Raw genomic sequence first — 13,592 nt, forward strand, 5'->3', positions numbered from 1 at the left:
AATAAGAATATGAGAAAATACTCACATACATAAAGGGAAAAAGCAGAAAATAAGATTGACTACACAATATACACCACTTTTGTAACTACATCTATATAATACACAGGACATAAACTAAAATGCTGATTCGTTATAGCTAGGTGAGTCTATCTGTATTTTTCATACATTCTATAATAAACATATTAAAATTACAGTAGCTTTTTGAAAGTTATTTTTTAACACATTGTCCTCACCAAGTAAATTATACATGGTAAAGTATCTTTCTAAGTCAGCTTTTGGTATATTTAAAAATTGAATCTGGTATCTGACAAATTGCACTTTCAAAACATCTAAATTGGTAGATACAAACTTCATGATAAAAACCCAGTTTTCTTTGGAGTTGTAACAAAAAGTGGCAGTTTTAAAAGCAATAATTGAGATAACCTACTGCATTACTTGAAGTTGTCTTGTTTTTGTTTTTTGTTTTTGTTTTGAGATGGAGTCTCGCTCTGTCACCCAGGCTAGAGTGCAGCGGCACGATCTCTGCTCACCGCAACCTCCGCCTCCTGGATCCAAGCTCAGCCTCAGCCTCCTGAGTAGCTGGGATTACATGCATGTGACACCACGCCTGGCTAATTTTTGTATTTTTAGTAGAGACAGGGTTTCACCATGTTGTTCAGGCTGGTCTCAAACTCCTGACCTCGTGATCCACTAGCCTCGGCCTCCCAAAGTCCTGGGATTATAGGCGTGAGCCACTGCGCTCGCCTACTTGAAGTTTTATAGTAAAATAAGTGTTTCTCAAACTGTATGGTGTAGTTACCTGGAGGAAATTCAGAATTAGGATGTCTGTGCAATCACACTAGGAAAAACAGCATTTAAATTCAGGAATTTTAAGCAAATTGAGGGCAAGAATCATATTTTTCAATTATTTTTTCAGTTCTAGAAGCTGGCCCAGAGCTGAGCACATAGTGGGAAGTCCACAAATGTTTCATTTTAAAAGTTAATATAAGATCAAACAGCAACATCCAGTAAATCTAGGCTTAAAAAATGGTTTTTTTAATTTCAAACTAAAATCTGCCATTTCCAATAATATAGACTATTGTTTTTTAGAAATGCTAAACGTTTACTTGAAATCCTGAGTCCATGATGAAGTTTGAAGGTCTAACACTGCTTTCATCGCAGGGACCAACAATTAAAGGGAAGATTATCTTTTGTTGACAGAATCAAGTTTATACAGTTTATGCATCCTCTATTTTCCTCCTGCTTCTCTCCACATGGCCAGATTTATTTGGAATGGTAGTGGGGTCTGAGTCAGTGAGGCATATTAATAATGGAACAAAACTTTTAAAAAGTTCTAAGAAAATATTTAACACTATTTACTCCAGCAGTCTCTCCCCGCCACATGCACACCCAATTAGGACTTGATATTCTCACTTTAAGAATCTGTAATATAAATGAAGGCAAGAACCTTAATCGTTTGGCTCACCATACTATTATGCCAGACCCCCAAAATATTAGCTCAACAAATAGATTAACCATACAAAATTTTTAGTTTGAAGGAAAAAGAAACAAAGAAATAAGAACTATTTGCCACATTTTCATCAATTAGTAGTTAATAAGCATCTCCTACTAAAGACCATAAACTAAGCAGTTCTGTAGTAGGCTGGATTCAAATTAAGGAAATTTAATTTTTATTTTAAACGACTGCTAGGATCATCTTTCTTAGGAGGTCCTTTAAAAACCTCCTGAACCAGAATAATTTATATTTATTTATTTTACTCAAATGGGTATAGCAGCAAATACTTTCCCAGTTTGGGACTGATGATGTTTTAAAAATTAATAAAAATTAAAATGAAAGTACATGGCATTTGTTAAAGGGTAATAAAATAACTCCAGTCAATTGGCTAGTTCTATACTAGTAGATTTCTTTAAACAGTAATGAAATCATTGCTTTAAAAAAATCCATCATTATTAAAATAAAAAAAAAGTTGCCTCAGCCTCCACCAAAATTAGATTTGTAAGTTGCTGGTCATTCCTATAATTAAATCTGTGTCACAAATTTGCAAGAAAAATGATCACTGTGACTAATGCATTTACTTGCCACACAAGTCCTGCCAGACAGCATAGAACATTATGCTGCTAAAATAGAATAGGTACAGATTCTATACGTTTTTATTAAGTAACAAAGACCATTTTTTATTTACAATGATTGTACTTCAGATAAGAGTTTGTTTTAAAAACAAACCCACATGCAGCTATCACCAGGTCTTCCTGACTGGAGCATTATGACATATTTTTAACTCTGCAAATATGTTTGTCACTTTGGCACACATACCACTGTTTTTCTAGAGAGGTGTTATGTAAAAAATGATCTAGTGAAAGAAACGCAAACATGTTTAGGTTGCCAGAGTCCCTGATTCTAGGAGTTTCTTCATTTGACTTCTCCAAATAATTTTAATTCATTTATTTGATGGCGTGATTGAGAAGTGACCTCAGAGAATGGTGTTTCCCAAAGTGTAAATGAAAACAAGATAACTCAAAGGACACGTGCACAGAGAATTAGTAATGCAACTTACTGTATTTCAACTCTCAATCCTTTGGATTGCAGAAGGAGAAAGTGCTTTGTTTGGTGCTGGTGCTAATTTCACCTTTTATCAAAAGAAGGGCAGGCATCAGATTCAGAGCCTTGAATAGCAGCAGAGGTTAGCTACAAATTAATAGTAGCTTTTTTTTTCCATTGACTTAATTTCAGTTACCTTCTATTCACGACAAGATAGTTCTTTATTTATAGTGTTGATGTAAAGTTTTGGCTTGAAATAAATTTAAATTGAAAATGTGAGTCTTATTTAACAAACAGTATGCTGACATGGCAAAAGCTATAATGATGCCTGAATGCTGGAAAGCACTGCATTGAAGACAGTCTTCATTCCTGTCTTCTCTCTTTCTTAAATATTTTATTATTATTTTTCCCATATTTATGTTTTGTGTATTTGCTTCAGTATCTTGAAAAATGCCTTGAATCTAATGGACTCTGAATATATCTTTGCTGATTTTCTATCCCATTTTCCTATATTGTGCTACCTGCTAATTGAACCAATGGTATTTTTAAAACAAAAGTAGTCTGATCTCAGCAATCCAGCTCTTTTGATGTTCACTTGCTCAAACAGGTGATGATCAAACGAAATGCATAGCATGATGATGGGTTGCATTGTGCAACGGTAGAAACCAACTTCCATTCATCTGAACACAGTTATTAATTTTAACACCCAGGATGGGCCATTTAAACTGTTGGTTTTATCCAGTTCTTCCCACTAAAAGATGAACTTGAAACAGCATCTATAAGATGGTACTGATACTGCTTAAATATTAAGTCGTATGTTCTGGCATTTAAGTTTAATGAAAAATAAAAACTTTTTTATAAACAAGCCATGAAGTTTTGAGGTAAAACTAAGATACCAAGTGAACAATTTGGGTTGATTAAGATTTTAAGAAAATTAAGCACATGCACACACACACAAATTCAGCATAGTCTTCAATACTTTACAAAATAAGAGACCCCATAAACCGTAAACTAAATACATCCTAGATTAGGTGAAAGCAAACCAAATTAACAACTGAATCTTATCTAGTACCACCTTTAAGCCTCTGTTTAACATTTGAGATTCTTGATCTAATTTTTAAAAAGCATTGTTCCACAGCAATCAATGAGTAACAAAGATCATGGTGTTTCCTCTTTAACCATTCTAAATATTTCAGAAATTCTTACATTTATGTTACCGTGAATTTCTCTAATGTTTTACAGCATAGTTGGAAACTCGATTTGGCATGATCATCTTTGTCATTCACTAGGGTTCCCTTTTAAGATCAGGAGTCACCAAAAACAATAAAATAGGCATGTATCATTGTACAGGAAAGGAAAAATTACAAGAAGGTGATAAACACACAAGTTATTATTATTAATACACGGCATTCGTGTTTGGGATTTCTTTTCTTTCAGCAGCTATAATAACATCAGTTAACTATTCAAATTTTTCTACAAAGCAGGGTTGTAACAGGGAACCAGCCAAAGCAGAGGGAAGACAGAACAATTGGGTAAGGGAAGAAAAATATAAACTGGCTAGTTTTTCACCCCAAGGCAAAGAGTTCCTTTTAACCTTTGATCTGGCATGAAAAGAAAATTGTTCATCTTAGAATAGCTTCTGCTAGTTCCAGCAACGTGTATTTTAAAAGAGAAGAATTTGTGAAAGAAACCCATTTCTTGACACTTTAAATGAAGAGATTTAGAAAGTAATCAGTGACTCGTATAGATCTTTTTTAGACTAGATGTTTTGAATTTACAAGGATTTAACTTTCTGACTCTTTGATGATGTTTCTGAAATTCTTATTAGTACATCTATGTTGCCATGAATTGTTCTAATGTTTATAACATCATTATTAAAAACTCAGTTTGGCATGATCAGCTTGTCACTCATTAGTGTTTCCCTTTAAGATTAGGAGTTACCAAAAATAATAAAATAGGCTGAGGAGTCTAAAAATAGCAAAGTTCTAAACGTTCCTTTTACACTTTAACCTATCATTTTTAGAGACATGGAAACACTGAATTCAGCCTCCAAATCAAAAATGCTAAGTTCTAACAAATCAAATGATCTAAATTTAGTTTGGGGAATTTGTTTTCAACACAATTGAATCTTTTGAAATTAAAGAAAAAAAATTTCAATTAGAATTTTCCCAAAAGATGTCAGTATCTATTTTTAAAAAACCAACGCCTTCTGATGAGGAGCAACATGTGAGTTGCCTGAACTTGAAGTACAAATACATACATGTATATACATAAATTTTAATAGCATTTTAGTTATTCAAGGTGCTTTACTATCAAATTTTATTAAAATCTCATTAAGAGAGAAATCTCAAATCACTTACTATGTTCCACAATTATTATAAACTGAACGATTTAAATGAGAGGAGGAGATAATGACATTAACTTCTTAACTTAAAGCAATCCTCCATGGCATGATTTTAAAATATTTTCTTAGTCTCAAATTTATGTAAATTGAATTCACCTATCATTAGTTATTACCCACCTAGTTACATTAAAAACAATAACAAAAACAACAAAAAGAGCTTTCTATAATAATTAGTTCCTAAAAACACTGTTCAAATTAGACCTGGGACATTATTAAACTAGCTATAAATATGTACAGTATTTTATTTAGTATACCCAGATGCCTGAAAATCAACAAAAATGCCCTCAGAGTTCTTTCTTCAAACACTCTTCTAATAAAAGCGTTTCATTCAAAGATTTAAGGTAATCTGAAATAAATACCCTTTTCAGATTCTATTATGTTTGTACCACAGGAATGGTCACTCATAATCAGAGAATAATCAATGGATCAGGGTATTTTAGATCTTGCAGGGCTCAGTCAGAGATAACCAATTTCCTTATTTCATGGATATCCATAGTCACACACACATAAAAATTCATGGCAGAGCTTGGACAAAAACCTAGATCTAACATTTAGCTCAAAGTTATTTCTTATCATATCATATAAACATTTTATATAATTTATCCCACAAGTCCACAGTTTAGACACTATCATTGCCTCATTTTATATATAGGGAAGCTTACATAGTTAGGCTAGTAGTCAGTCAAGTAAGAATTTAAACCCAGTCTGGCTCCAGAAACCATACCACTACTCATAATCCTAAATTTTAAGAACAGGTGGATATTTTCCATTTATAGAGAAAATTCCCAAATAGCTGTAACAAATACCATCCTTTAAGAATAATAAAATAAAAATATAAAGTTTACAATTTGGAATTTCACTCCTGTAAAATAAATCTTCTTCCTAATCCCAACTCAAGCACCAATTTCTCCCTGAAGCCTTCTCATGTCATTTAACTGAGATGAACGTCTTTCTTCAAACCTTTAATAATTGTTGTACATTGTTCATATGTAGAATGTACTAGCTGTCTCAATATCTATTTTCCTCTTCTTTCTTAGTAACAGAAATCTAATTTTCAGCTCTCAGTAAACTGCCATATTTCCCAACTTCAGTGGCTAGAAGTGATCATTTGACTGAGTTCTACAAAAGGAAGTGCTAGTATTGTGGTGGAATTCCAGGAATGCTGTTCAAAGAAAGAAGACTCAGGTTTCAGGGAGCTCTTTCTTCTTTTTCCTTTTTCTTTTTTTTTTTTTTTTTTTTTTTGAGACGGAGTCTTGCTCTTTAGCCCAGGCTGGAGTAGGGAACTCTTTTTTCTATTCTCACTACTTTACCTTGCTATCCAGACGTTCTGGCTGGGGCTCCAGCAGCTATCTTGGATCATGAGGCAGCCTTGAGGAAGAAAACTGCATGCTGCAGATGGTGGAGGTCAGAAATAGGAGTCTTGGCCCATGATGAGACCATGAAGCCACTATACCATACTTGGACAGCTCCCTCCAAATGGAAAAATTTATTATTATGGAAAAATAAATCTTAATCTCGTGTAAGTCACTTTTATTATTATTCTTTCTGTTAAGCCAAACCTAATTCTAACTGATACAGTTCACACGTTTCATAATCCTAGGTTGTTGTAACTATGGTGAAGAGAGGAAAAAAAGATATAGAATTATTTCTCTTACAACACTGGAGCAAAACATACCTAATCATAATTTTCACTCTCGAACTCTCTCTGGTAATTTTCAACTTTGTGAAAGAAAAAGCAGGGGAAGGAACGGGAATAAAAAAAGTAAAACAACACTTCTGCCTTTCTGCCATTGCTCATGCCATTTCCTCTCCTCTCCTTTACCAGTTAATTCCTACCCATACCTCAAGGCTCAGCTCAGAGCAATCACTTCTGTCAGATCTGTGAATTTAGAGTGCATATTGTCTGTGCCATTTATTTGACAATCATATATCTCTAGTAACATCTTTCATATGGCTTGTTAACTTTTACATTGCATTTCTTTTTCTACATGTCATCTCCACAACCTAGTGGGACCCACCTTATATTTCTTTGCATTCTTCACAGACACTAGAAAACTACCTCTGTGTAGCAGGAAATCAATAAATACCTTTGATCGATTAACTGAATTAGGGTAAGAAAAAAAAGTGAAGAAAAGAAAAAGAGCAAAAGACTAAGAAGTGAGAATACACAGCTTCTTAGGAGTGAAAGAGCATAATACAAATCCCAAAGAACCACAAGCACAAGTTGTACTTCACTAGACCTTACCAAACAAGTGGGCCTGGTAAAACAAATATGATACGTTCATATAGTCAGTGCATGTCTCACACTATACTTAGTAAGCTTGTTCTCTAACAAAGGAATCGTGTATTTTGTTTCAGTCACTCAGACAAAATTGTGTCAACTTTATTTTCTCAAAGTCTAGACATCTGAAAGACTAAGAGATCCAACTTAAGAAGCTATGTTTTGATAGTGGAGGTGTATGGTACCAAATCATGTACCAAAATTGGCTTCCAGAAAGTTCATATTTTACAGATATTATTCTATTAAACAATTGTGATAACATATAGAATAATACTTGGACACATGAAATAATGACTTAAAATATTACTGAGTCTAAACTAAGCAATCCAAAAGATTATTTTTTAAAACAGACTTTATTGTCTAAAACCCAGAAATAAGACAGCATCGCAAAAAACATTACTGGCTCTATAAAAATAAGATACAGGCTATGCATATTTTTTGCAGATGCTACATCATTAAAAACTCTGTAAGGCTATGTGACACTAAAAGCTGTGTAGCACTATGTAGAATTAACACTATGTAACAACATGTTTAAAAGTTTTAACTACATTTAAATACAAACAATAATAATTAACACAGCATTTTAAACAGAGGTAATTGATATTTTACCTAGACTCATGAACTAGTTTATACATCACTTAGTTTACTCTCAATTATTTGTAAATCACTGTACTACATACCTGCTAATGAGTTATGCCCCCCAAAATATAATATTCTAATTTACTTCAGGAATTTAACAAAGTTTTAAGGCACAAAAAATTTTAAATTAACAGAAAACTTAGTTTCTCAATCTTTCATAACACAAATCAAGTCTCTGTTACATCATTTATTTTAAAATAATGATTAAAAATGCTAAAACAACATCCTTATATTGGTTCTACTTATGAAAGCTGAACTACTTTTGAATCTTTATATATACATATTGATACAACATTTACTTGCAAATTACTCATTACTCATATCTTCCTTTCAAATTTTCTTTCACATAGATTTCTCAGAAGCATCCAAGCCAGTAGTTTCTTTGACAGTGAAATGTACAAAATAAATGGCATGTCAACAAGTAAATTAGCATTCCCTTTCTGACCAGCTGGGTCATGTTTCCTTTTCAAAATCCTTAGTCCCATGACACAAAATAATAATAATCTAAAAGACCTCATTAAATGATCAATATATTGACATAACCTCTATAAGGAGACACATAGTGTTTTAATTGATTGCTTGAATTCTTGAAATGGAATATTAAAACCCAAGCCTCCGAAATATATTGTAAGAGAACATTTGATTTATTTATTAACTAATTTTCTTCAGGGTATGGATACTGGCACATGAAAAGATTCAACAACTTTTATATTTAACCAAAAAGTAAAAGAAATCCAGCTTTCACTAAATCTTTCATATAAACAGTATCACAGCAAAAGTTGTAATAGACAAGTTAAACCATGTTTACTTACCAAAAAACTTCCAAAGGCTGAATTAAATATTGCAGCTGCCTATAAAGAAAATAAATAGGGGGAAAAAAACTCATTGAAAGTAAATAGGAATAATAAAGACAAAGATTATCATTCTCCCTTCCCCCACTATTCAAAACCTTAAAACATTGACTCTATAAAGCAAAGTTAGTCATTGCTTCCAAAATTGCCAGTGGCCTGTAGTTCACTGAGACAGATGAGCTACAGCTTAGGAATTCATAAATAATGGGTCTCAAAAGCAGGCAGAAAACACTTGTCATGCCATGAACCTATATGACAGTACCAAAAGAATCACTGACAATGCTAAATTGAGACCACGTTGTTATTGATTTTCCTACTAAATTTAAAACAATCAGAGGTTGATTTATTCATTAAAAAATGTATACTACTAGGAGAAGGAAAAACAGAAATATAAGATAAACATTAATTGCTCCCTGTCAGTGGCACAGTCTTAGGAGCTACAATCACAAGGTAAGATCTGTTTCTATACATCACACATTAGAAATATGAACCATGCTGTTAAGACTAGGAAAGTTATTGCTGTACCATTAATTCTAAGGTAAAGAAAAGAAAGAAAAACTCCAAATTGGTGTTCAAAATTCAAAGAAGAAACATTTGACTTTCTGCTTACCTAAATATCCACGGAATACATAGTAGATGTAATATAGCTCTTAATTTTAATTTAATCACTATATTCAGTGAAGCTATGCCAGAGTCCTGCAAGCTTCTCACATTACCCAAAAGGAAAAAACTTGTATAACATCCAATTTGATAAAAAGAAAATAAGACAGAAAAAATAATAAAAGGGGTAGAGAGAACCTATTTACATCTCCTGCACATCCAGAGCAGAATTAAATTAATCATCATGGACATTAGCAGCCACACTGTAGTAAAAAGAGGATATCAGTTTTGTAAGTTTGAATAAAGTCCAAAGCCAGGCTAAGAGCTGTAGCTGAAAATGCTTTCTGCTCCAGAAAAGGATGCAATGAGAGTGAATGGGTAATGAGATCCTTGGCTCCAGAGAGCTTAGCTCTCCTATTCCAGTTCATAATTAATTCAAAGCTTTGATAATTTCATTAGATTTCTCCTTTGCTGGCCCTATCAATAAAAGATGGCACTGGACCACAGCTCCTCTGTGGCATAAACACAGGCACAGGCACAGACCAGGGAAACCTTTGCTTCCTGACAGGGACAATGGCATATGGTGTTCTGTGTTGTACAGGGAGCAGTGAAAAAAAGAAAATCAGCTAAATAAAACATTACAGATGACAATTGTAAACTATAGCAATATATTTAACACATCTTCCTGGAATTCCATTATGGATGATTCCAGGAAAAAGTTTTATGTCTGGAGAAAAATAAGTAAAAGGGTATAAATAAATGAGTTGTGGTAACACCAACAGGGAACACTGGCCCTCCTTCCTACAAAATATGTACCTTTCTCACAAACAACTTTTATATTTAGATCTTATTTTGTGCTTAAAAACGGAATTACTTCTTTTTAATAAAGGAAGGAGGTCTTCCCCCTTTGAGCCTCTCTCTTCTGAATTCCTTTATTTCTAGTCCCTTTCACTAAGCTTTTACTCAATAACTAGCGGTTTTGTCTAGCATTTGAGGAAACAAAGAATCATTCAAGGAAAAAAGACTCAGAAGTCAAAGTAAAATAACCATATATGACAAATAATATCATACTCATAAATAACTCATAAATACTCATAACTATATGAGTATATAACAACTACTACTCATAAGATCAAATCACCATACTCCTACCCTCTCTTGTTCTCTTCTTTAACACAAATGCAAGAAATACATTTTATATGAATTGGCCTATGTTCCTGCCTCTTATAAAATGACAGTGATGGGATATCTTAGGTACCCAAAGATGCTGCAGGTCAACTCATTCTTAGTTGTTTTCCAACAGTGGTGATGGATTTGAACTCAGTTGACTATATTGTCCTCCTGTGCAGTGAGCGCCGTCAATCTCTTGTGAAATGATTGATTAAGGTTCTGGGTACTCTGAAGACCATGTGAAATCAGACACTGAAACCAAGGATCTTGTGCTCAACAGCAACCGATAATTAAGGTAATAGTTGGCTCAATTATGTGGTTGCAATCTATGAAACAACCACGATTTCCAGAGTTTCAACAAGTAATAATAAATATTTAGAGTATTTTATTGATATATAAAAGACATGCATGTATTTCGACTTAGGGAGGAATTCCCAGCTCCTTGGCATGGCGTCCAAGGCCCTCCATGAACAGGTTTCTATCCATCTCATTCCCTGCCTCAATTTTACATTCTGACAACAATGAACTACTTGCAATTTCCCAAACTCATCATGCCATTTCTTACTTCCTTGCTCCCTGGCCTGAAATACCCTTCCCCCTCTTCTACCTAGGTAATTCTATTTTATTTTAATAACACAGCTTGGTCATCATCCTTCTGAGATGGGAGAGCTCCCTTGATCCATTATGGGACTGGCAAAGGGAGTAGCTCATTTACTCGGCCGCCATGCTCAGTCCCTTACAGGAGTGAGCACACAAGCAAATGGGTGTGGGAACAGGCACAAAGGAACAATGGAACTGGCCAGTTGCTCCTCTCTGGCAGGAGCAGGGTGAGTTTGTGCCACCCCGCGGCAGTGTCCAAGTGTGTTAAAATGCTCTTTTAGCTCTGCCATCCAGGTGGGGGTGTCTGTGATCCTCGGAGCCCCAGAAGACATGTGTTACAATCAGTGCTCTTTTAGCATTTGCCATCCATGGATGGCTAGGTGTTAACTAGCTCAGTGGAGGGTCAGGTGACAGCCTTTTACACTCTGCCCTCTTGGTACCCGAGTTGTTGTCAGGTGTCCAGGAAAAATCAGGTCGCACAAACAAATCAAAAGCTAGTTAATGTGGAGGACTTTGTTGAGCAGTGGGAGTGGCTCTCAGAGGGAAAGGGAGCTGGAAGGGGGGTGCAGTGGGACGATAATCTTTCCCTGGAGTCTGGCGATTCCTAATCGAACTCCTCTCTGACCGTAGTCTCTGATGTACAGCTGCTTCACCTCTGGATGTTCGGAGCTTCTCTCTTCTGTGTGTGTGCGCGCACATGTGCGCACACGTGCCCTGAGTCTGGGGTTTGCAGTTCTCATGGGCACAAGGGGTGGGGCAGGCCAAAAGGCAATATTCAGGTGGGAAAACAAGAATAGTTCTTACTTTCGGCCATGGGTCCAGACTTGAGGGTGGAGGTCTTGCCAGGAACCCCATCCTCTTCTACCCAGTATTTCTCTGCCTCCTGGCCCTATTACTTCCAAGAGGCTTTCAATGACCTTCCCCCGACACACACACACACACAACTTAGCATACACACATATCTACACTTACAGATGGACTGAGTATCCCCACACCTGCTGGCAGAACATCCTGAGCCTATCTCTGCCACGGGACTTGTCCCACTGTATTGAAATGACTGGCTGGGTATGGTGACTCATGCCTGTAATCCCAGCACTTTGGGAGGCCACGGTGGGCAGATCACTTGAGGTCAGGAGTTTGAGATCAGCCTGGCCAACATGGTGAAACCCTGTCTCTCCTAAAAATACAAAAATTAGCCAGACATGGTGGCAGATGCCTGTAATCCCCGTGACTTGGGAGGCTGAAGCAGGAGAATTGCTTGAACCCAGGAGGTGGAGGTTGCAGTGAGTCGAGATTATACCACTGCTTTCCAGCCGGATGATGGAGCAAGACCCTATCTCAGAAAAAATGAAACGACCTACTTACGTGTCTCTCTCCCCTGGTCATGTAAGGAAGGAGTTTAATGAAACTCATCCCAAGCACCCACTTGTTTATTACTCCTACTCACACCTTGACTCTGAAGTCGCCAGAAGTAGAAAGGGTGAGAAGGTCTATCTATCTATCTATCTATCTATCTATCTATCTATCTATCTATCTATAGTGAAACAGATCAGGCTCTTGTGTCCACTGGTACTATTTTAAAATTTTTATCATGTGTATAGATTCATTAATTAAAAAATATGAATTGCAGACACAAGTACGATTTCCTGAAATGTCCAAAGTCTTCATCTCCTACTGAGTTATTTTATGTGTTTGGCAGAATCCAAGGCACAGAAGACTGGATCAGACATCTGGTACTATAGCTAACCTATGACAGTAACAGGAGATCTAGACTTCAGACTCCCATCCATCCCATCCAATACAATAATTTCCTTCACATCGTTTTCAAAACAGTATCTTGTTTTACTTCTCTTAAAATGCTTGAACCTTCCTATTGTGATATAGTTATATAAAATATGTTTAATATAAATAATGTTTTCCGAGATCAGATGAGATTGGGCAAGTTCAGAGTAGTATGACTGTAGACCACAAATGACCAAAAATTAGCCACCATGCCTAGCTAGAATTTTTTAATTTTTTTGTAGAGACAGGGTTTCCTTATGTTGCCCAGGCTGGTCTTGAACTCCTGGACTCAAGCGATCCTCCCATCTCAGCCTCCTAAAGTATTGAGATTACAGGTGTGAGTCACCATACCCAGCTTGATGTTAAAATATAGCAGTTCTTTGGTTATTATCTCCTTTGTTAGAAAATATTTCAAAACCCATTCCTCCTCTAGAATTCTCCATTACAACAAGAATTTGTCTAATTCATTGAAAGAAATGAGTGAATGAACAAATACCTCTTGTGCTAACTGAATGTCCTACACAGTAATGTTTTTATTATTAACTCATAAAATCCCATTAGCAAAATGTATACCTTGGAGTAATCACATTTGGTAGATAATCAGATCAGCCCTAGCTAAAAAAAAAAAAAAAAAAAAAAGTTCATATTGAGAGTTTTTTTTAATATTGACTAGATTGACTTCCTTTATATTACACATTTGTAGATAATATATTGCTTTTGGTATCA

At 35.3% G+C, this 13,592-nt stretch overlaps 1 protein-coding gene across 8 annotated transcripts in view; it reads right to left on the reverse strand.

Moving 5' to 3' along the window:
- The window catches only part of SLC10A7 (solute carrier family 10 member 7), a 256,432-nt gene that overhangs the window by 168,730 nt on the left and 74,110 nt on the right, over positions 1-13,592 (reverse strand). For 5 of the 8 annotated variants that reach the window (XR_010587032.1, XM_005556028.4, XM_005556026.4 and 2 more), the window contains exon 5: positions 8,676-8,714. The exons of the other annotated variants lie outside the window; for them this stretch is intronic. Coding sequence is in view for 4 of the 5 variants with exons in the window: in XM_005556028.4 (XP_005556085.1) it covers positions 8,676-8,714 (39 nt within the window). In the remaining variant the exon portion in view is untranslated. The remainder of the gene's footprint in view (positions 1-8,675; positions 8,715-13,592) is intronic. 8 annotated transcript variants of the gene reach the window in all.

This window comes from Macaca fascicularis, chromosome 5 (assembly GCF_037993035.2).
Source record: "Macaca fascicularis isolate 582-1 chromosome 5, T2T-MFA8v1.1".
NCBI lineage: Eukaryota > Metazoa > Chordata > Mammalia > Primates > Cercopithecidae > Macaca > Macaca fascicularis.